This window comes from Colobus angolensis, unplaced genomic scaffold (genome assembly GCF_000951035.1).
Source record: "Colobus angolensis palliatus isolate OR3802 unplaced genomic scaffold, Cang.pa_1.0 Scaffold117, whole genome shotgun sequence".
In the NCBI taxonomy this organism is placed as follows: domain Eukaryota; kingdom Metazoa; phylum Chordata; class Mammalia; order Primates; family Cercopithecidae; genus Colobus; species Colobus angolensis.
The window spans coordinates 2,469,437-2,492,173 of NW_012112808.1; the positions used below are offsets into that span (position 1 = coordinate 2,469,437).

The following is a 22,737-nucleotide window of genomic DNA, read 5'->3' on the forward strand; positions in this document are numbered from 1 at the left end:
CCAGTACCTCAGTTGAAAATGCAGAAATCACCGGTCTTCTGTGTCCTTCGCGCTGGGAGTTGGAGACTGGAGCTGTTCCTATTCGGCTATCTTGCTCCGCCCCCCAGATATCTTACTTTCTAAATTCCCCAAAGAGATCACATGAGAATATACTCAATAATGTAAATAATAGTAATAACTAGCAGCGTAAAAAAAGCCTAATGTATCAAATAAGATGACAGAAACACAAGCAAATGGTTATGACAGTAAGTGTAATTAGGTTACTTTAATAAATGTAAAAGCCACTCGGATTGACTTAAACTCAACACAAATGTAAAGCTTTAAAAGTATAAAGTTAGAAAAATGCATATTTGGGAAAGGAGCATCAAAAGAAAACATGTAGAACTACTTTAGAATCTATTCGGTTAGAATTCTAGCAAAAAAATCTCCAGGGACAAAGAGTTGGTTATTTGATACTGATAACAATTTAAATTTCTGATGAAATATAATGATGGGGTTTTATGTGTCAGATGATATGGTAAGATACAATACAAATAAAAACCTGTTGAAAATGTAATGAGGAGTTCCCAGATACAATATTATTAGTCAAAGACAGAACAAATAGACTAAGAATGACACGGAATGTTTGAAAAATGTGCTTAACAGGGTAGTCCTTGCTATAGGAATAGACAGCCTGGTCAATGAAACAGATGAAAGAGTTTAGAAATAGACCCAAGTAGATCTGGGATTTCAGCACATACTCTGGCTGACATTTCAAAGACAGATGACTCAATAAATGGCATTAAAACAACTAGTTGGCCATTTGGAAAAATAAACTGAATCCCAACCTCATTCCTTACACCAACATAAATTCCAGAAGGAACAGAGATGAAACATAAAAATGAAACTATAAAAATACTAGAGTAAAAGAACCAAAGATTATTATTCAGCACTAAAAAGAAATGAGCTATCAAACCATGAAAAGACATGTAGGAAACTTAAATGCATATTACTAAGTGAAGGAAGCCAGTGTGAAAAGGCTACATACTGTATGAATCCAATTATATGACATTCTGGCAAGGTAAAACCATGGACACAATGAAAAGATCAGTGGTAGCCAGGAGTTGTGGGGTAGGGAGGGATGAATAGGAGTACAGAGGATCTTTAGGGCATTGAAAATACTCTGTATAATGCAATAATGGTAGATACATTTCATTATACATTGCCCAAACCCATAGAATGAACAGTTCCAAGAGTGAACCTTAATGTAAGTTACAGACTTCAGTAGGAGTTACATGGGATATCTCTGTACCATCCTCTCAATTTTGCTGCAAATCTAAAACCGCTCTACAAAAATAGTATTTTTAAAAAACAACAAAATAAAAAAAAATTACAGGCTGCTTTTTTACCTGTGAACACATACTGGCAGACACAGGATGGTATGCATATGTTATAAGATGCAGGCATACGCATATCTGTAATGTGTATGCATATGTCAGTATATTGCATAAGAGGAAAATAGCAAAATTATAATAGATAAATGTTGACATAATAAATAAAGGTTATAATGAAATTAAAAATGAAAACTAGTGGGAAAATATTCTCACCTAAATGACAAAGAGCTAATTTTTTTATTTGAAAAAAGTATGTGTGAACCAATAAGAAAAATCGGAAACAATCTAAGAGGAAAATGGACAAAACACTCCATTATAATTCACAAAAGAAGATATACAGTCATTATAAATATGAAGAGATGCCCTATCTCTTTATTATATAAAGAAATGCAAATAAAATAGTATCCTCTCTTTTTGAACGAGGTAAGATTAAGTGGAGTTGAAAATATACAAAATTAGTGGAAATAGGATTTCCAAACATGCCTGCATCATATTAGTGGGAGACTGAAAGGCATAACCTCCTCATCAGCAATTTTGGCAAAACCTAATAAAAGGTAGAATGTTCAGACTTTGATGGAAAAATTATGCCTCAGAGATTTATCCTAAACTAACACCCACCCAGACTATGGAGATATTTATTCACTGAAATGTTCACTGCAATATGATGTTTAATGGCAAAAGAAAAAAAAAGTGTAAACACCTGAAAGCTCACCCATAACATGGAATATTATGTATCTTTTAAAAATGAGATTTCCAAATCAATTGTAATGACAGAGGATGATGCTTATTAAAATATGAAATAAAAAAGGACTCAAAGTGTAAATAAGTTTTGATCCCAGAATATATTTACATATTTGAGCATGTGTCTGCATCTATGTGTGTATACACATATACAAGAGAAATATGACAACTCACAATATTAAAACTGGCCATCCCTTAGTCATAAAATTACCCACAACTCTCAATGCTTGTATGCATTTTTAGTGTATCCATAAGGAAATTGCATTTCTTTTGTAACTACAAGGGAAAAAAATAATTATAAAAATAACTTACAATAGGAAAGAAAGTTTTATTGGCTCTAGGAGAAAACCAAGGATGTCTAGAAGATAATCAAATTCACACTAATCTAGGCTTAACTTTTGCTCTTAATCTGGGATATTTTTAGACATTTTTATAAAAGTAGATTTTTGAATATTAGCAGCAATCAACTTTCAAGTTTAACAAAAAGACACAATTTACATGATTTCTTCAACACAAGCATCAAAGAAACAAAGTCTTTGTTCTTAAGAAAACTTGAGCATCTAATAATCTGCAAGCAATAAAATTATATTGTTGTTGCTATTGTTCAGAAACAGTCCATTTATAAAGTGAGTTTAGGTTTATCCCCTCGAAATGCTGAAATCTAGACTGATGTCCCCAGACCAATTTTTATGCAAATTAATTAAAACTAAAGCATTAGCTTGAGCCAAACTTAATTACCATTGCTCCAAGAAACAGTCATGTGATCTATTTCTAAAGAAAAGTGAATGAATTTTTGGATTATCTGTTCTAATGGTCTCCTCCCATAAGCATGGCTGATTGAGTTCACTGCATGAAAAATATATACATAAACTGTGGAATTCTTTGTGTTCTTTTGTTTCCTCGGCCAGGAGGGATTAGGGCAGAGGACAGTGGGGAGAATACAACTAGTCTGAATATGAAGAGGGAAACATAAAGCTTGCCCCCATGGGGCCAAGAAAGCAAGATGGAATGTGTAAGGTCTGCATGCACTGAGGAGAAAGGCAGATGGGCTGGAAGCCCCCGAGGAGTCATTAACACACAGCAGGCCTGGGTGCAGTGCCAGGCGCTGAGGCATAACTTGTCTTTATGCAGTAGGCCAACGCCTGCCTCGTTTTCAAAGCTAGGCACCTTGTTTTGTTTCTTCCCCCATTTTTAACTGTATTTAAGAAAGATGAGAAAAAAATATATTTCTATTTCAAGAAAAGATTGTCAAAATATATAAAGCACACAGGTGAAACAAATCAGGAGAAAGAGAGACATTTAGAGGGCCAGGAAGAGAAAATTTGAAATAGTGCTTTATCCTCAAAGTCAAGGGTCAAGCCTTACAAGTCACAGACATTCCCTGGTGTTCATCAACAGCCTCAGGTGCCACCTCAAGCAGGCCCACCTTTTCAGCAGTGCCCAGGCTCTGTTGAATGGTGACCTTCTCATTCTTGATTGAATTCCTCTGAAAACTTATCAAGTGGAGCGTTGGGACCAGGGGACACACAGGAATACAGATTTTGGCCACTTCCCCTCTCTGGATGCTCTACTCTTTCCCTTCATGGTATAGACAAAGTCGGGTCACAAATAGTGAGTTAAAAGTCCCTGCAGCGACCTGGTGTGATGATTAGGTGCAATGGCCAGTTCCCTATATCAACAGTGATAGAAAATGAATCTCACTCAATCACAGTGACGGTTCCCTCTCAGTATCAGCCACCCAATAAACAAACATCAGTGTGACTGGAAACTTCATCTGAAGACATAGCCATGAACCTAGGAGATTACCTAGTTCCACAGCCTTTTTTCTTTTCAGTAGATGATGAAATTAAAGGCCAAAAAGGTTGTGATTTGCCTAAAACATCCAGTTATCTTTATTCCCATTCCAGGGTTCTCTGTAACAAATATAATGTGTAGAGTGCTTAGTAGCGTAGGGGACTCTACGTTGTTGTTAAAGGATGCAAGAGAAAGTAAGTTATAGTCCTTAATGACTATTTACAGACCTTGATGAGTACTCTAATAGAGGTCCAGTGAAATAGACATTGATTGATGACTTCGTATTAAATAGGTGCTGGGAAGGAAAATATGAATAAGACAAAATTTCTCTCTTAATCTAATAAGAGAGACAAACACAGACACAACTACATCACGGTGTGATCAGGATAATACTAAATAGATGAATGGGCAAAAGAACTCAACAAGCAAATATATGAAAATGATTAATTCTGCCTAGTGATTCCAAGAATGCTATACAAAAAAACTAAGTTGCTAGTTTAGCTGTGAAAGATGAGGATAATTTTCCATGTAGGAAAGGAAGAAAAAGGGTGTTTCAGCCATTGGGAACATGTGCTAAGTAAGTACAAAGGCAAGAAATAAAGTAATAGATTTAGAAAATGATGATTAGGTTGGTACATAGAGAGCACAGGGAAAGATAGGTGATGTGGCCCAAAGACAGGAAAGAGAGACGTTAAGCAGAAACAAGAATTGTTTAAAAGTTTTATTTCTCAAATGTTTCCAGAGTGCAGGTAGAGACTGAGGAACAGTAGTTAAATTTGGTTAGACACCTAACTCACACACACGTTTTAGCTAGAATTTTTTCTTCTAAGCTATCACACAATATTTTTCCCTAGTTTTGAAATTGTTTCATTAGAATTATTAAATTACATAATATGCAATTGTTATAAAATGCAGGTTAGCAAAATCAAAATCCTATGAATTTAAATCTCAGCAACCACATTTGAGATACAGCCTTTCAGTTTTTGCCCCCGATAATATAAATGTGTGTAAGGACACGTGTCCTGTGTATGTAGTTTAAAACAGTGAAATTGCATTTTACCTTGTACAATCTTTTTAAACCTCACAATATGTCACTTAGTGATTGCCTTCAGATTGATGAAATGTTGCCGTTTAGACTTTCTGTAATCCTTAAATTAGAAACTCATTGCTATTTTCTATTTTCTATATCTATCATCATTTCATGTTTCATTTTGCTCACTACCCTTGCTTTCTTAGTGAACTCGAGTTTGATATCTAAAACATTTATTTGTTTCTTAATGTCTCCATCAATTTCTATTCATTCAATCTTCTTATTTCCTTACCCACCAATTCTTATACAAAGACACTTTCTATAGTTTTTGTTTTTCTGAATATATCTTTTACAAAAGTATTTTCCCTCAGCATAATTATATTATGTTTTAATTTTTAAGTACATTCTTTGTTTGCATAGCGGGAAATGGCTCTCCAAGCAAGACATTGCCAAGAGATTAATTAAAGATATTGCCTTTACTTTCTATAACAGACTCCTTCTCTCCATGCAGTCATTCTGTGGTCCAGACTTATCTGTAGCAGATCTGAAATGCAAAACCCGTGGCCCTAGTTTTATCAGAAATGAGGTTGAAGTCCTCCCATCCCAGTTCTTGAGACTGATTTTATAAACTCGATTTTCGAATTTTTACATGAATCCTAGTTAAATGTCCTGGTTTCATTTAATTTACTGAGAGTATTTCAGCCTTCATTTTGTTGTCTAATATAGTCTTTATTCAACACAGTTTCCCATAATCCAAAAATCTGCTCGAAGTGATTTTTTCCTCAGAAAGTGGAAATTGTTTTATATCTTAATAGAAAGATTTTTTTTCACATATAGTGCTTGGTTCCAGCAACTGTATGCTTTTTGAGGACAAGCACCGTATCTATCTTACTTAAGATCTACTCCAGCAGCAGGCATATTTACCACTGGTGGCACTCAATACATTGTAGAATGAATAACCAATAGTTCAGTCATCATCATTCTATATAGTATCCAAAGGTGATAAGGGTGGAAACTGGGTTGAGGTGAAAGATTTTTAAATTGCTTTCTGCTGCATATTTTGTGGCCCATAGTAGCATGACATAATCTAAAGAATAAAGGATGCAGATGGAATCCTTATATATTTCTGGTGGAAGTGTAAAATGGAACAAATTCTTTAGAACACTGTTTTGCAGGATCTAGTAAAGCTAAACATATATATTCTCTCTTATATAACCTACTTGTTCTCTGTCACTCAGTTTATACCCAAGGAATGTGAGTCCATTACAATATGTTGCCAAAAGAAACATTCAAGCAGTTTTATTTTAGCCGTGTTATTCATAACAGCACCAAATTGAAAACAATTCAACACTCATATGACATAGTATATGCAGACAGTAGAATAGTATATATCAATGAAAAAGAATGAACAATTGATGCACACAGCAACTGGAATTAATTTCACAGACAACAGTTATAAAAAAACCTAAAATACAAAAGAGCATATGGTACATGTCACATTTAAATGAATTTCTAAAACACACCACACTGTTACCTGGTGGGTGTATGAACAGGAGGAAGCCACTGGTATGAGAATCGTTTTTGATCTGGATGGTAACGATGCAGGAAAATTCATGTGTGTATATCTAAAGCATCATAAAGATGTACACTTAAGGTTTGTACATTTTACTGTATGCAAGTAGATCTCAATTTTAAAAGCTAAAAAGCAAAATAAAGACATTTCCAGGCAAAACAAAAAGAAAAGAGGGATTGTAGTCAGGTAGAGCTGGTTATGATTTTTGAAAGCAGAACTGAGATCACAGCACTTACTTTCCAGGGGTAATGTGATGATTAGAGATAATACGTGTGAAGTATCTGGGGACAGTCTGGCATTTTTTATGGGATCAATAATTTGCAGATTCACTTACATCTTCTAGGCCAGTGCTTCTCAAGCTTTAACTTGCATACAAATCACATGGACATCTTGTTATACAGTGCAGGCTCTGATTCCGTAGGTCTGTGATGAGGCCTGAAATTCTGCATTTTTGAAAAGCTCTCAGGTAATTCCAATGTTGCTTGTCCATGGACCATACTTTTGTTAAGGACAAGCTACCCCAGGACTGCCACCCCCACCCCGAACAATGCAGCTGAAACTGCATTGTTTACCCCGAATACTCTGCAACTGCATTCCTGGACCCTTATCTAGGCACTAAGCAAGGTCACCAGACTTGCTTACAGCCCTCCGGGTGGCATGGGGGAGGTCGCGAGAAACGTGGATAAACCTAAGTTACATGCTCTTGTAAATTCCTCTATTGTAAACTGGTCACGAGATGATATGTGGTAAAGTTAACCGACAAACAACCCCAGGGTCTCTCTCCACCATATAAACGCCTCATTTTGTAAGCTGAAGGCTGCCTCCTCTGCCTGGTGGGGCAGCCGGGCAGGCTAATAAACTGACTCGCCTGACCTTCGGTGTCTCTCTCTTTCTCTCTCTCTCTCGTCCTTTCTCTCAGCTAACCTTACAACTTTGCGTGGCAATGGGGAAGAATGAGGATGAACGGGTTTTTCAAAAGTGGAAAGGTCTTGATCAAGTTCAAATTTTAAAAGGCCTTTCTGCGATCAAATCACAAAATAGAATACAGGAGAAGAAAATGAAAGATCCAAGAGACAGATGATATAGCCCTAAATGCGGAAAGAAGGCAGGAGGCTAGAAAGTGGGAAAACCGAAATATTTTGCAGAACCATGAAGATGGCATTTCATTGAACTTCAGGAGTGATGAAAGAAAATCATCAAAAACCGCTTGAGGTGTTTATATTCAATGATCAAATAGATAAACATGCTTTCGTTTTAATTATTTTATTGGATCCTTTGGATTAAAACGGAGCTCAGGAGGAGTGGATATCACACAAAAGGCAATGATTTTTCCCTTATCTGGGTCCTGCTGGCAGAGAATGAATCAAGGGGACGTAGTATCATGGGCAGTTTAAAAATAGTTGTATCAAAGAGGAAACTGTAAGATGAGGAGTTATGTAAGTCAGCTTTGCTGCAGTAACAAATAACCCCAAAAATCTCATTGAGGGCTCAACAACAAAGGCTGGTTGTGTCTCTTTTTAGCCCTGCTTAACTGTGTTCCACATGCTTTCCCTTCAGGATCTAGATGAAGGAACATGGTCTTTTAGGAGCAAAAGAGCTGCAGGCAACATACAATGGATCTGAAGGCTTCTGCTTGGTTGCAGTACACATGATGTCTGTTCCAGTGCCACTTCCTAAACAAGTCACATGAACAGACCTGTGTCAATGTGGTGGGAACATACACTTGCCCCACAAGGGCCACTGCATGTCACATTGTCACAGACAGGGAAATATAATCCTCTTATAGGAAGAAGTAGAGACAAGTTGAAACCATAATGCCACCACAGGGATGGACTCAGGCAGAGTCCACACTCTGTCAATCTGCTTTGCACCTATAACCAACCCTGGCTCTAGAATTTTTAAAAAAAATTTCCATAGGTAAATATCCTCAGCACAAAATCTTTCATTAGCCTAAGGCAAAATGGACAGATTTCAAATTCCTCTCTTAATGAGCACTTAAATGTTTTAAACTCTGCAGGGGAGGGTAGGAGGAGAAGCCAAGGGGTGTGGAAGAAAAGCCATTACTAGATAATCAACCTAAGAGTAATCAAGAGTTGGCTGAATTCTCTCCTGACCTTTGCTGTATTTAGTATGTGTCTTAAGAAAATGGCTGAACTGTTATCTCCCCAGTTCCCTTGTGCCCACATGACTCAAGTTTTTTATGCTCTGTTGATGGAAAAATGAAAGTGCAAGTAGTGTTTTCATTTTCTAGGAATCCTCACTATGGGAAATATTTGTATCTTAAAAGGAAATTAAATGTAGTTAACCCATACAGCCCAGAAATTATTGTAAAATTTGAAAATTTCCAGGCTGTGTCCTCTCTCCACATCCTGTGCATTGATAAGCTATATAAGTATGGCAGTTTCAAATCAGTTTCCAAAAAAAAGATTTCTTCCTAAATTATCAGGCTATTTCTCAGAAAATAACTGATATAAATCTGACGATTAGAAAAATTGTATCTTTGCCCTCCACTTTGGTTTCAAAACTGTTCTCTATCTCTCCATGCACGATTAAAGCATGGTTTCTGAAGGTCAGGAATAAAGCTGTGGTCATGCATATCACATTTCTTTTATTTTTCAATCACTGTTTTGAACAGGACAAGAGAATGATTCAACGAAGAATGAAATAAAAATTGAAACAGAGTCCCAGAGCTCATATATGGAAACAGAAGGTACTGAAACCAAAATATATTGTTATCGGAGAATGAGATGAAACTGTGAACCATGACTTCTGTATATACCTGTGTGTGTGAGTGGCATGTGTGTGTGTTTTAAGCAATGATTACTGGAGGATAACAACAGTGCTCAACTTGGTGAACCTATGGAAACTTGAAGGGGGAAAAAAGAACTCTAACTTTCTATGCCATAGTCACTGTATTCTCTCAGTGATTCCAACTAAAACATCCCTGAGTGTCTGTCTGTCTCATTCTTTTTAGAACTTGCATCAAACCAAGAAGATGCGGTGATTGTGGAGAAACCAGAAGTGATTCCATTAACAGATGACCAAGAAGAAAAAGAAGATGAAAAAGGTAGGACTGCTCTTAAATTAACCCATCAAGAATAGAAAGTTTCTGTGGATTTCTGCCTAGGATTCAACCATCAAGTTATTCTCATGCAATTACAGTTTGTAAAGGGGGAAAATGAACATTTCCTTAACCCCAAATCTCCTTTTGAAAGTAGAATAAAATCTAGAAGTAGCCAAATAAGATACTTGGAAGACTTATAGCAACTACGTATAGCATAAGGATGTTTATGTTTTTGTTATTCATTTAGATTCAATTTAAATTTTTAAAATTACAGTATTGAGAAAGCCTATAAGAAATCAAAATTATGGGCTAGAGGGATAAAGTTCATAAAAAGTCTGAAATGGCTTTAAAGCAAATAGACTGACCTTTTTGTATGGATTTCATCTGTCTTCCTTCGTTTAGTAGTGATGAAAGAAACAATTTATGTAAAATAAGCAAGTTATATGAACCTAAATTGCAAGTTTGTTTGCTAATATTAGGATGCAATCATATTGAATACTGTTTTAAAAAATAAGTAGCATTATAATGATTTCTGAAAACTCAAGAAGAATGAATACTCCGTAAATATTAAGGCAGCATTCAGGGCAAGAAGCCAACGTATTGGAGTGAAGATAGAAATATATTTTTAAAAATTATTCTCGGTGGCTCAAGCCTGTAATCCCAGCACTTTGGGAGGCCGAGACGGGTGGATCACGAGGTCAGGAGATCGAGACCATCCTGGCTAACACCGTGAAACCCCGTCTCTACTAAAAAATACAAAAAACTAGCCAGGCGAGGTGGCGGGCGCCTGTAGTCCCAGCTACTCGGGAGGCTGAGGCAGGAGAATGGCGTAAACCCGGGAGGCGGAGCTTGCAGTGAGCTGAGATCCGGCCACTGCACTCCAGCCTGGGCGATAGAGCGAGACTCTGTCTCAAAAAAAAAAAAAAAATTATTCTGAGTAATTCAGGATTAATTGAAGAACTTAAAGAATTCAATGTTTAAATATAAAGCAATCTCTTAAAAGAAGCTCATGAAATAATTTTTGTTACAGTATATCCTAAATCATACTGCTCTTAAATAAATATGTATTTTCAAAGCAGTTGCAGAGTAATAACTTGACAAGTCTTGTTTAAAGAACACAGTGATCAATTTTGTTTCCAAATTAAAACTCGGACATGATCTCAATTGTAAAATCAGGTCAATAGCAACTACAGCTTCCAAATTATGAACTCTTCTTGGCAAGGGCATTGACACAGTTTAATTGCTAAACCTAAAATGTTAGAGATTTTGACACTTTTAAAATTTTGACTGCATTTACAGCACGATATTCTTCCACGTCTATGCCTCTAATAAACTTTTCTCTATTGCAAATCCTAGTTCAGACTCACGACTCCACATTCCTGTCAAGTCAAACAAAGGGTATATTTGAAGTTATTTCATGTCTAATATTGATAACTGAGAATTGATACAACCCTTACTCAGAATCAGATACATGGTATTGCTCTCTTCAATTGCAGTTTTAAAATGTAAAATAGACAATGCTGTGCGTGTTAGCTTAATTTCTCTCTAGCAGAAATTGTTTGCTTTGTTTATTGCATTTCAAGAAATGTAAATGGTAAAGAGGAACATCAAACAGCTGTACATTTTTCTCTTTTTGACTTGACCTATAAGAAAAAAGCTGGCATTCAGCACACATTGACATGTTTCCCTTCTCCCAGAGCCTTCCCAAGCATTGAACACTACTCTGATGACTGAAGAAGTAAATACCCACCTTTCCTGTCTTCCTTGTAAATATGCCAATCTTTTTCTGATAATGGTGGAATAGCATGTGGGAAAAAAGCAAGGTGAAATTCTGCTCCTTGCTTTTAGCAACTATGAGGTTGAATTTCTTTGTTAAAATTTGACTTTTCACTGTAAGATGATTGCCAATGCTGGTAGTCTTGAATTAACCACATTTTCTCTCCCATCTTTATCATAGATATTTCACTTGGCCCTGCCTTGAATATTTCTGGTGTTTAAATTTGAAATAATTTTATAATGTTTTCAAAAATAAGTGAGCATTATAATGATTTCTGAAAACTCAAGAGGAATGAACACTCCGTAAATATTAAGGCAGCATTCAGGGCAAGAAGCCAATAGATTGGAGTGAAGATAGAAATATTTTAAAAAATATATTTTATAAAACTATTTGTCATCTTATACTTTGCATCGAAATAAGAGTGAAAAGCTATTTTGTTCCCTATGTGAACAGTACTCATAGGAAAAGGAGGCAATGTAGACTCATGGTGCTCTGCAGTAGCTCTGCTCCATCATTGATAAGCTGGGTGACTTTGGACAGGTTACTTAACCTACCTGCTTCAGGTTCTTCATCTGTAAGATGACGATGGCAAAAGTACCTGTCACATATATGTATGGTGAAAATGTAATGAGTAAAATGTGCAAAGCAATTAAAACAATGTGTGACACATAGAATGTACTCCATAAGTGTTTAGTATTCATCATAATTTGATACATTGATGATAAAGTCAAGAAAATGCACATGTGATTTCCCTAAGTCCATTCATCATCCTTCTTCACTATTTTGAATCTGTAGAAAGTCACATATTCTACATTATCCTTCAACAGCAGCTGGTTCTACCCATTTGATTGGCAGCACCATCTCAGGCAGGCAGTTTTGATGTGCTCTAAACTCTTTACAATGCCGCATATTTTGTTCTAAAGAGATAAAACAACTAATAAAAGGAAGCCAGGTGGAAGGCATTTCTCTCCGTTCATAAACACTTTCTTGTTCGTCAGTATCTCAATCTTGCATTTGAGAAATAAATAAAACCATAACTTCTATTTTATTAAAAAAGAAACCATTGAGCTGTTGATAGATCCACAAAAGAAAAGTAGTAAATAAACTCAAAGTAGCAATTGTTTTACTTTCTTTTTATTTAGTTATTAAAAAGTCTTGTTTGAAAACATTTCGAGACTATAGCTCCAGATTTTGTATTCACAAAATAGTATCTTAATGGAAAGCTGTACATATGTATTAAGAATTATCTGTAAACAAAACAAATGAGTATTTTATTACATTTGTAAAGATATTCTTTATAGCTTTAGAAGTATTCGTTCTCCTTTATTGTAAGAATCCTTTTAAGGAGGCAGAAAGTGATTCCTTTAAAAAAAAAAATCCAGACCAGGAAAAATATATAACCTTTTTCTCTCTTTTTGTAGCATTTTATAAGATTAGAAAATGTAGATAATCTTCAGGATACATCTTCTATGGCTCCCAGGTGTATGGGCACAGATGTTGCAACATTAAGTTTCGAAGTTAGCTCTACTAAAATATGGATTTTGAAAAGAAGGAAAAATATTCAGCAGAAGTTCATGCTGATAAAATTACACAATAGCACAATGGACATGTCCCTGGGAGACCTGAAATACAAAAATTTCAGCAGGCATAAAGTGAGGTTTCACATATGGCAGCTTTTCTGATATAGCCACATTGCCTCTTCCTAAATGAGCCCAGTTTTATGATTTCCCAGCAGGACCTGCAACACATATGAAATCCAGTGGAATAGCATCATTTAGGTTAATAACCAAATAGGAAAGGAATATTATAGAAGATCTCCTCTGAAAAGGATCTCATGTTTTAGTATAAAATATAAAGTCAGCATTAAAACATCTTTCTTACATTTGTTATTTAGGTGAATTTAGAAATATTTGACATAAAATCCTAACTATATCCACATTGTGTTATTATTTCACAAAATTTTCATGTATGTTTATGATATATATTGGATTTTTTTTCTCTAAGTGTTACACAGAATGAATACATTTGGTCCCAATAACTTTTCATATCAATTAATAAGTATAGTGTAGAATAGTAATCCTTTGTCTGTTTACCCAAGATTGAACAAAATGTTGACAGAGACTTAAAGTATATTATGGTTTAATGTTTTCTTAGAAAAAGATGCATATGGGCAGGCATGCAAGTAAAGAGTTAAGCACAAGCCAGTGACAAGTGTAAAGTATCATGCCCGTAGGTTCATGTTTTGAACCAAGCATGGTCTGACCAGCATGACCTTGAGACGTAGTATACAGACAGCCATGGCTTCTAGCCCTGGCTGTGTGATTCCTGGCAATGCTTAAACTTTGAAGAATCCCAGTGTCTAGGGTAATAATGAGGGGTATGAACTCAAAATTGCAGTTATAAGGTTCTCCAGTTTTATAAATTTTCTTAGAAGGCCAACTCTGAAGGACCACATTCTTGATGAAACAAGAGCGATGGCATGGGAGCCAATGGTCAGCCATGCTGAAAGCTGAAATCATAGGTTTTCCTCAGTTTTAGTTATTGTACCCTATTGATAAAAATATAGAGGCGCCCTAGGCCAGGCAAAAAAAAAATATCACCCAAATATATTAGGGCTTACCAATGATTGGACAGCTAATTACTCCCTGAAGATACTTTAAAGAGGGAGGGGAATGCCTTTTAGCTCAAGGTGGGTTTACACAGAAACTCTGCTCAGAACCAAGCTGGATTTCCGTCACCATCTTTCTCAGTCCATGTGGGAAACATCTTTTTTTGCAACTCCGCTGGCTACGATTTCATCTTTCAGTGAACACATACCAAGTGATCAACTTTCTTTTCTGCTTCTACCAATCAAATCCATTAGAGGTTTATCTCATCTACAAAGCACCCCTGTATAGCCCTTGGTGTTTTCCATTTCTCATAGGATTCTTACATCGCTGGCAGAGCCCTTTCTTCTCTCCTTGAAAAGCAGACCTTGCACTAGCAATGTTGCCATACACAGAATACCTGCGTATTACACGATAGCACAATGGACATGTCCCTGGGAATAGAATACCTAACACTTGGGCTTTCATATACAAGCTGTGTTCTTGGCTATAAAGAGTCATTGCTCAGGCATATTTTTGATTCGTGCAAAATACTGATTACACTTGCATCTTGAGTAACAAACTTACTGGAACATTCTACTTTCAGAAAGTCTTTGTATCTCTTTTCAAATGAAATCAAGTTTAGTAATGCCCTATTATTCATAGTAGTAGCACCGTTATTTAGTTTTCTAGGGCAGTTTTACCATTTGTTTTCTTCTTTTTTAGTAACATTTTGAATCTGGAATTCAACAACCAAAATTATGTTTTAGGATATCCGTTAAATTAAAAATGTTGGTCTTTGTTTGGGTTTTATGAATATTTTAGTGTCTAATGAAATTCCTCATATTGGTTAAGTATCTTGAACATAAAAATTATAAAGTTTTAAGCTAAATTGCTTAGGTTTTCTACATGTCTCTATCTATGCAATGTAAACATATAGAACCAGTTCGTTCAAATTATACTGCATAACTGACTTGTAATTTTAAAGTTAAAAAATATAGAAGAATAAAAGGTATATTTACTGCTACAATAGTAATGTTGGTATGGATAGCATATATGCATGTGTACGTGTGTAAAGTTAGATTATACATGTATAAAGTTCACATGTATCTACCCAGTAAGAAAGTTATGCAGGCCTCTTGAATTTGTTTAAATCCTCTAGCTTGCTGCAATCATCTTGTCTTTAAAGATTTAGAAAAATATTGCCCCGAACCTCCATTTTTCATGTTAGGAGAAATCTATGATCCCTTCCAATATCTCTGAGAATTCTTTGCTGTCAGGTTTATTTCTTCTATTCTCAGGCTCCAAGCTCCTGCCTCTGGTGACTTCTCACTTCAGCCTTTGCCTTTCCTTTTTATCCTAAGCTGTCTCTAGTTCTCACTATGGCTCCCACTCAGACACCACTACCACCTCTCATCCCTTCACTCCGTGCAGTACCACAAACTCAAGGATGTGTGTGGGTTTAAGTGAACGTCAGCATCAAAACTTGTTATTAACTTGTGCATGCCCATGTGGGGAATTTTCAGAGACCATCTCTTCTAAGTTTCCAGCATCCAGCTACAACCTGTATCACACTTTGTCTTCTTGATTTCTTGCCCTTCTTAACACTCCAGTTTCATTTACAGTTTACCTTTGTATCATGCCTATGTCCTTCTGGTCTTGCCCTGAGTTATATGATTCTACAACCATGTGGCTTATCAAACCACATGGCTTATCAAAGTAATTTGCAGAAACAAAAGATCACTCACAAAAGTGGAATTCTGTCTTTAAATGTTGAACTTGTTATTCCTCTCTGCCGAACTAGAGTTCTACAACTCTCTGTGCATAAAGTACCTGGATTTTTTTCACAACTAATAAAAAGGTTAACATGTACTTGCATCTAAACATAATATTGTTTTACATATATTATCCTGAAATACTTCAGAAAAATTAACCTTCTCTAAAGATAGTGAGTATAATTATTAACATTTGTTCCTTATATTTAACTTCCTTCCAAAGACGTTATATAACGCTAAATTGAAATTTTCAGAAAGATAAAATGTGACTGTCATACAACTATAAAATCAATACAAGTAAAATATTTTATTTAAATGATTAGTAAGGGAATCATTAAGATGTTAAAACTGGTTCAAAAGAGAATTTGAAGAGTGCGTGCGTGTGTGTGTGTGTGTGTGTGTGTGTGAAATCCATATATTATCTATGCAGTGCCTTTTTGTCAATAACAGACCATATATGTCACGGTGGTCCCATAAGATTATGGATACTACATTTTTACTGTACCTTTTCTATGTTTAGATATGTTTAGATACAAATACTTACCATTGTGTTATAATTATCTACAGTCTTCAGCACTGTAACATGCTGTACAGGTTTATAATCTAAGAGCAATAGACTATACCATATAATCTCGGTATGTGGTAGGCTATACCATCGAGGTTTGTGTAAGTACACTCTATGATGTTTGCATGATGAAATCACCTAGCAACATATTTCTCAGAATGTATCTTCATCTTAAGCAATGCATGACTGTATATTGGTTATGAATTATGGCTACATGGATATACACATGGATCCATAATACACACATTCAGAAACACTGAATATATCCATACAAACACACACAATTCAGGAGCTCTGAAAATTTCCAAACTGGCTAATATCATATAGGACAATACAACATATCCTTTCTTTCTATCAGACAAAATTCATTTTCATTGATATGAACAAATCTCAGTTTCATTACTTCAAGTTTTCTACATGTTACCTTCTACCTCTACAGATATGTAAAATAGTCTAGTGAATAGAAAGGAATACACCCTCGTAGAACCAGATAATCCCAGATAGTCTGGAGGGCAACACCCAACCTTCCACCACAGTGACACCCAGGGATCTCTTTTATCCATTGTCAAGTCTTAGACAATTTTTCTTGACAGTATACTGAAGGCAAAACTGCCTTTCTTTATTTTAATTATTTATTTTTTGAGACAGAGTCTTGCTCTATTGGCAGGCTGGAGTGCAGTGGCGCAATCTCAGTCCACTGCAACCTCCACCTCCCGGGTTCAAGCAATTCTCCTGCCTCAGCCTCCCAAGTAGCTGGAACTACAGGTGCAGGCCACCACGCCTGGCTAATTTTTGTATTTTCAGTAGAGACGGGGTTTCACCATGTTGGCCAGGATGGTCTCGATCTCTTGACCTTGTGATCCGCCCACCTCGGCCTCCCAAAGTGCTGAGATTACAGGGGTGAGCCACCATACCCAGCCTAAAACGCTCTTTTTTTTTTTTTACCTGTTTACCACCTCACTTATTTGTTATTGTTCACTATTTGATATATTTGATAGACAGTGACAAAATACTAAGATAGTATCAGAGTAGGGCAGCAGTTTCCAATTTAATCTGAAGTTGTAGTTTACTTGCTGTTGTTTTATGGCAAGTACTGCTATTCTACATTTAATATAGTTGTACACACACTGTAGATGAAGGTGTACTTCTAAGATGCCTCAATTGTAAGATGTGCCATTATTTTATGTATTATTCACAAATTTTCTAAAATCTTGCTTATTAAAGTAAGACACAATAATTTCTTATCATTTAGGATTTTTATTTTATATGTTTAAAAAAATTCTTTGAACAAGATGTAGAACCTTGAGAATACATAGAAAGAAAATTTTAGGCTAAAGGAATTAGTTACAGTATTGCTAAAACTTCATCAGATTCAGGGTCCTACTTCTAAATCACTTTCAATCAAAGTCATCAATATCTGTTTTTATTATACAATATTGTCCTCTGCCAATATCTTTGATGGTTCAGAATTTAAGAGAATTCATAAAGAATTTAAAACTCATTGGCTTAAGTCTCTTAAGACTTAAGTCTGTCTTGCTATCATGTAGAGTTAGCCTATTTTTTCTTTTTTGCTTCAACTTAGAGGCTGTTGAAACACTCCTGATTCACCAACTCCCTCCATATTTATTATTTTTCAGAGATTTTAACCCAAGTCATTGAAACTCATTCTGCAAGTTTGAGTACTTTTGGTTTTGATGCTAATGCCTATATGGGTATGATAAATTGTATCATCTTGTCCTGACCAACAAAAATTTTGTAACAATTCACTATTTCACTGTTAAGATGTGAAAGCAGTATACTTTATATTAGGAAATATAGTATGTATTTCACAATGAAAACTACTACACTGAGACTAGAAAATGGAAACATGATCACAAGTGATATAATTGAGTAAAGTTATTTTTTTTTCTGCTAACTCTAATGACTGGCAGGGGGATCTTCAGTAGCACATCAGTCGACCATTACCCTACCGCACATTGCATAACTAAGAAAGTCATAAATGGTTTTATTCATACATTCAACAAATGCTTCTAATGCACATGTTATATGTGCCAGAAATTATATAGACACTACCATTAAAACTGAGGAAGACAGACAAAGCCACTGCTGGGCTCATTCCAAGCATAGAGCTCAGGATAAATGTCTTTTTTTTTTTTTTTTACTTTTTAAGATTCCTCATATAAATGAGATCACACAGTGTTTGTCTTTGTCTTATTTCACTCAGCATAATGCCCTCGAGTTTCATCCATGTTGTCACAAATGGCAGGATTTCCTTCTTTTTATGACTGAGTAATATTCCATTATACATATATATTGCATTGTACACATATTATGTATACAAATGTGAGATATATGTGTGTGTGTGTGTGTATGTGTGTGTGTCACATTTTTCTCTATTTATTTATGCGTCTATGGGCACTTAGGTTGTTTCTGTGTCCTGGATATTATGAATAATGCTGCAATGAACATGAGAGTACAGACATCAAGCTACTGGTTTCCTTTCCTTCAGATATCTAGCCAGAAGTGGGATGGCTGGATCATTTAGTAATCCTATTTTTAATTTGTTGAGGAACCTCGATACTATTTTCCATAATGCCGTACTCATTTACATTTCTGTTAACAGTGTAGGTTCCCTTTTTTCCACACCCTCACCAACACTTGTTAACTCTTTCTTGCCTTTTTGAAAAAAGTCTTCCCAACAAGCGTGAGGTCATATCTAATTGTGATTTTGATTTCCAGTTCCCTGATGATTAGTGATGTTCAGCACCTTATCTCATACCTATTGGCCATTCATAAGTCTTCTTTGGAAAAATGTCTATTCAGGTCTCAATATCAACATAATGCTGGCCTCATAAAGTGAATTTGGAAGTCTTCCCTTCTCTTCAATATTTTTGAAAGAGTTTAAGTAAGATTGGCATTAATTCTTCTTTAAATGTTTGGTATAATTCACCAGTGAATTAATCTGGTCCTGGACTTTTCTTTGTTGAGAGGTTTTTGATTACTGACTCAAACTCTTTACTTATTTTTTGACTATTCAGATTTTCTTTTTTAAATCAGATAATCTGTTTTATTATAATTTTTATATGTTTGGGATATTAACCCCTTATCACATATATAGTTTACAAATATTTTCTCCCATTTTATATGTTGCCTTTTCACTTTGTTGATTATTTCCTTTTCTGTGCAGAAGCTTTTTAGTTTATTTAGAAAATCTGTTTATTTATTTTTGCTTTTGTCACTTGTGCTTTTGATGTCATATCCAAAAAATCATTGCCAAGACCAATATCAAGAAGTGGTTTTCCTATGTCTTCTATGTGAATTTTACAGTTTCAGGTCTTACATTTAAGTTTTTAATCTATTTCAAGTTAATTTCTGTGAGTGGTATAAAACAGAGGTATAATTTTATTCTTTTCTATCTGGGTATCCAGTTTTCCCAGCATCAGTTATTAAAGAGACTATCCTTTTGCCATTCTGTGTTCTTGACTACCTTGTCAAGTATTGGTTGACTTTGTATGCATGGGTTTATTTCTGGACTTCTCAATTCTGTTCTATTGGTCTGTGTGTCTGTTGCTGTGCCAGTACCATACTGTTTTGATTACTATAGCTTTGTGATGTAGTTTGAAATCAGAACGTGTGATGTCAGTAAGTGTGAAGCAAAAAAGAAAAAATAGCATTGGCTATTTGGGATATTTTGTATTTCCATATGAATGTTAGGATTGTTTTCTCATTTTATGTGAAAAATGCCCTTGAAATTGTGATAGGGATTACATTGAATGTGTAGATTGTTTTAGGTATTTGGGCATTTTAACAATATTAATTCTTTTGATTCATAGGTATGGAATACCTTTACATTTATTTGTGTCTTAAATCATTTTCCCATCAATGCTTTGCAGTTTTCATCTACAGATGTTTCTCTGCCTTGGTTAAATATATTCCTAAGTATTTTATTATTTTTGATGCTACTATAAATGTATAGTTTTCTTTATTTCATTTTCAGATATTCATTGCTAGTGCATAGAAATGCACCTGATTTTTTTTTTTTTTTTAGATGGAGTCTCGCTCCATCGCCCAGGCTGGAGTGCAGTGGCCGGATCTCAGCTCACTGCAAGCTCTGCCTCCCAGGTTCATGCCATTCTCCTGCCTCAGCCTCCCGAGTAGCTGGGACTACAGGCGCCCGCCACCTTGCCCGGCTACTTTTTTTTTTTTTTTTTTTTTTTAGTAGAGACAGGGTTTCACCATGTTAGCCAGGATGGTCTCAATCTCCTGACCTCGTGATCCGCACGTCTTGGCCTCCCAAAGTGCTGGGATTACAGGCTTGAGCCACCGCGCCCGGCCAAAATGCACCTGATTTTTGTATGTTGGTTTTGAATTCTGCAGCTTTAATGAATTTATTAGTTTTAACATTTTTTTGTTGGAGTCTGTAAGGTTTTTAATAAGATTATATCATCTACAAATAGAGACAATCATAATTCTTCTTTTCTGATTTGAATGCCTTTTATTTCTTTGTCTTGTTTAATTGCTTTGTTTAGGACTTCTAGTTCCATGTTGCATAGAAGTGGTGAGTAGGGGCATCTTTGTCTTGTAGGGGCATCTTGTCTTGACCTTAGAGGAAAAGCCTTCAGCTTTTTACCATTAAGTATGATGACAGCTATGGGCTTGTCATATATGGCCTTTATTGTGTTGGAGTACATTCCTCCTGTACTCAAATTGTTGACTTTTTTTTTTAATCATGAAAGGGTAGTTAATTTTTTCAAATGCTTTTTTTGCATCTATTCAGATGATCATGTGATTTTATCCTTCATTTTGTTAATGTGATATATCAGATTTATTGATTTCCATATATTGAACCATCCTTGAATTCCAGATGTAAATCCCACCATCATTCTAAACTGCTGTTGAATTTGCTAGTAATTTGTTGAAATTTTTTATATCTATTTCATCAAGGATATTTGCCTTTAATTTTTATTTCTTGTAGTGTTCCTATCTAGCTTTTGTATCAAGGTAATGCTGGCCTCATAAAATGAATTTGGAAGTGTTCCCTTCTCTTCAATTTGTTTGGAAGAGTTTAAGTAAGATTGACATTAATTCTTCTTTAAATGTTTGGTAGAATTCACCAATGAAGTAATCTGGTTGTGGGCTTTTCTTTATTGGGAGGTTTTTTGACTACTGATTCAATCTCTTTACTCATTACTAGTCTATTCAGATATTCTATTTCTTCATGATTCAGTCATGTTAGATTGTATGCTTCTAGCAGTTTATTCATTTTTTTATGTTATCCAATTTGTTCATTATAATTGTTCATAGTAGTCTCTTTGATCCTTTGTATTTCTTTGGTATCACTTGTGACATCACGTTTCATTTGTAGTTTTATTTATTTGAGTCATCTTTTTTCTTTAGTCAGCTAAAAGTTTGTAAATGTTTTTAATTTTTAAAAAAAACTCATTTTTATTCATCTTTTTTATTGTTTTTCTATTCTCTATTTCATTAGAGATGAGAGATTTCTTGAGAGGTTAGAGATTTCTGTCCTAATTTTTTATTACTTTTTCTTCTACTAATTTGTGCTTTGTTCCTTTGTTAGTTCCTTAAAGTATAAAGTTAGGTTATTTGATATCTTTTTTCTTAATGTAGGCATTCATAACTATAAGTTTTCTTCTTGGAACTGCTTTTGCTGCATCTTGTAAGTTTTGGTATATTGTGTTTCTATTTTTGTTTGCCTCAAGATTCTTTTAATTTTGTGATTTCTTTTTTGACCTATTGGTTATTCAGGACTGTGTTATTTAATTTCCATATATTTTTGAATTTTCTAATATTCTTCCTGTTATTGTTTTTTAGTTTATACATTTGTGATGAGAAAAGTCATGTGACATGATTTCAATGAACTTAAGATTTGTTTTATGGCCTAACATATGATCTATCCTAGGGAATGTTCTGTGTGTACCTGAAAAGGATATGTATTTTACTGCTATTGAATGGAATGTTAGGTGTCTGTTGGGTTCATTCACTCTATAGTGTTGTTCAAATCTGTTGTTTCTTTATTGATTTTCTTTCTGGGTAATCTATCCATCACTGAGAGTGGAGTTTTAAAGTCCCCTACTATCAGTTCTATTAGTATTTGCTTTATATATTTAGATGTTCTGATGTTTGGTGCATGAATACATACAATTGTATATCTTCTTGATAAATTGATTCCTTTATTATTACAATGACCTTTTCTAGTCTCTTGTGACTATTTTTTAGGTAAAGTCTATTTTGTCTAGTATAAGTTTAGCCACGCTTGCTCTCTTTTGGCAGCCCAAGCTGTCAATAAAAGCTAGAATGGTGAAGTGGGATTATTAAATTAGAAGTGACGGGTGAAAACCCAGGGTTAGAGTGGGAGCATGCATAGCCTTTCTGGCCATGCCAAGGAGTGTGGAGACTCACTGCCAACTAGAATCAGACAAATGATTTTATTCATCATTGA

General features: G+C 35.1%; 1 protein-coding gene across 4 annotated transcripts in view; it reads left to right on the forward strand.

Annotated features, from left to right (window-relative positions):
• Positions 1-22,737, forward strand: part of MACROD2 (MACRO domain containing 2) — a 2,135,582-nt gene that overhangs the window by 2,051,466 nt on the left and 61,379 nt on the right. For all 4 annotated transcript variants that reach the window (XM_011962618.1, XM_011962604.1, XM_011962612.1 and 1 more), the window contains 2 exons: positions 9,147-9,221; positions 9,486-9,578. In XM_011962618.1, coding sequence (XP_011818008.1) covers positions 9,147-9,221; positions 9,486-9,578 — 168 coding nt within the window. The remainder of the gene's footprint in view (positions 1-9,146; positions 9,222-9,485; positions 9,579-22,737) is intronic.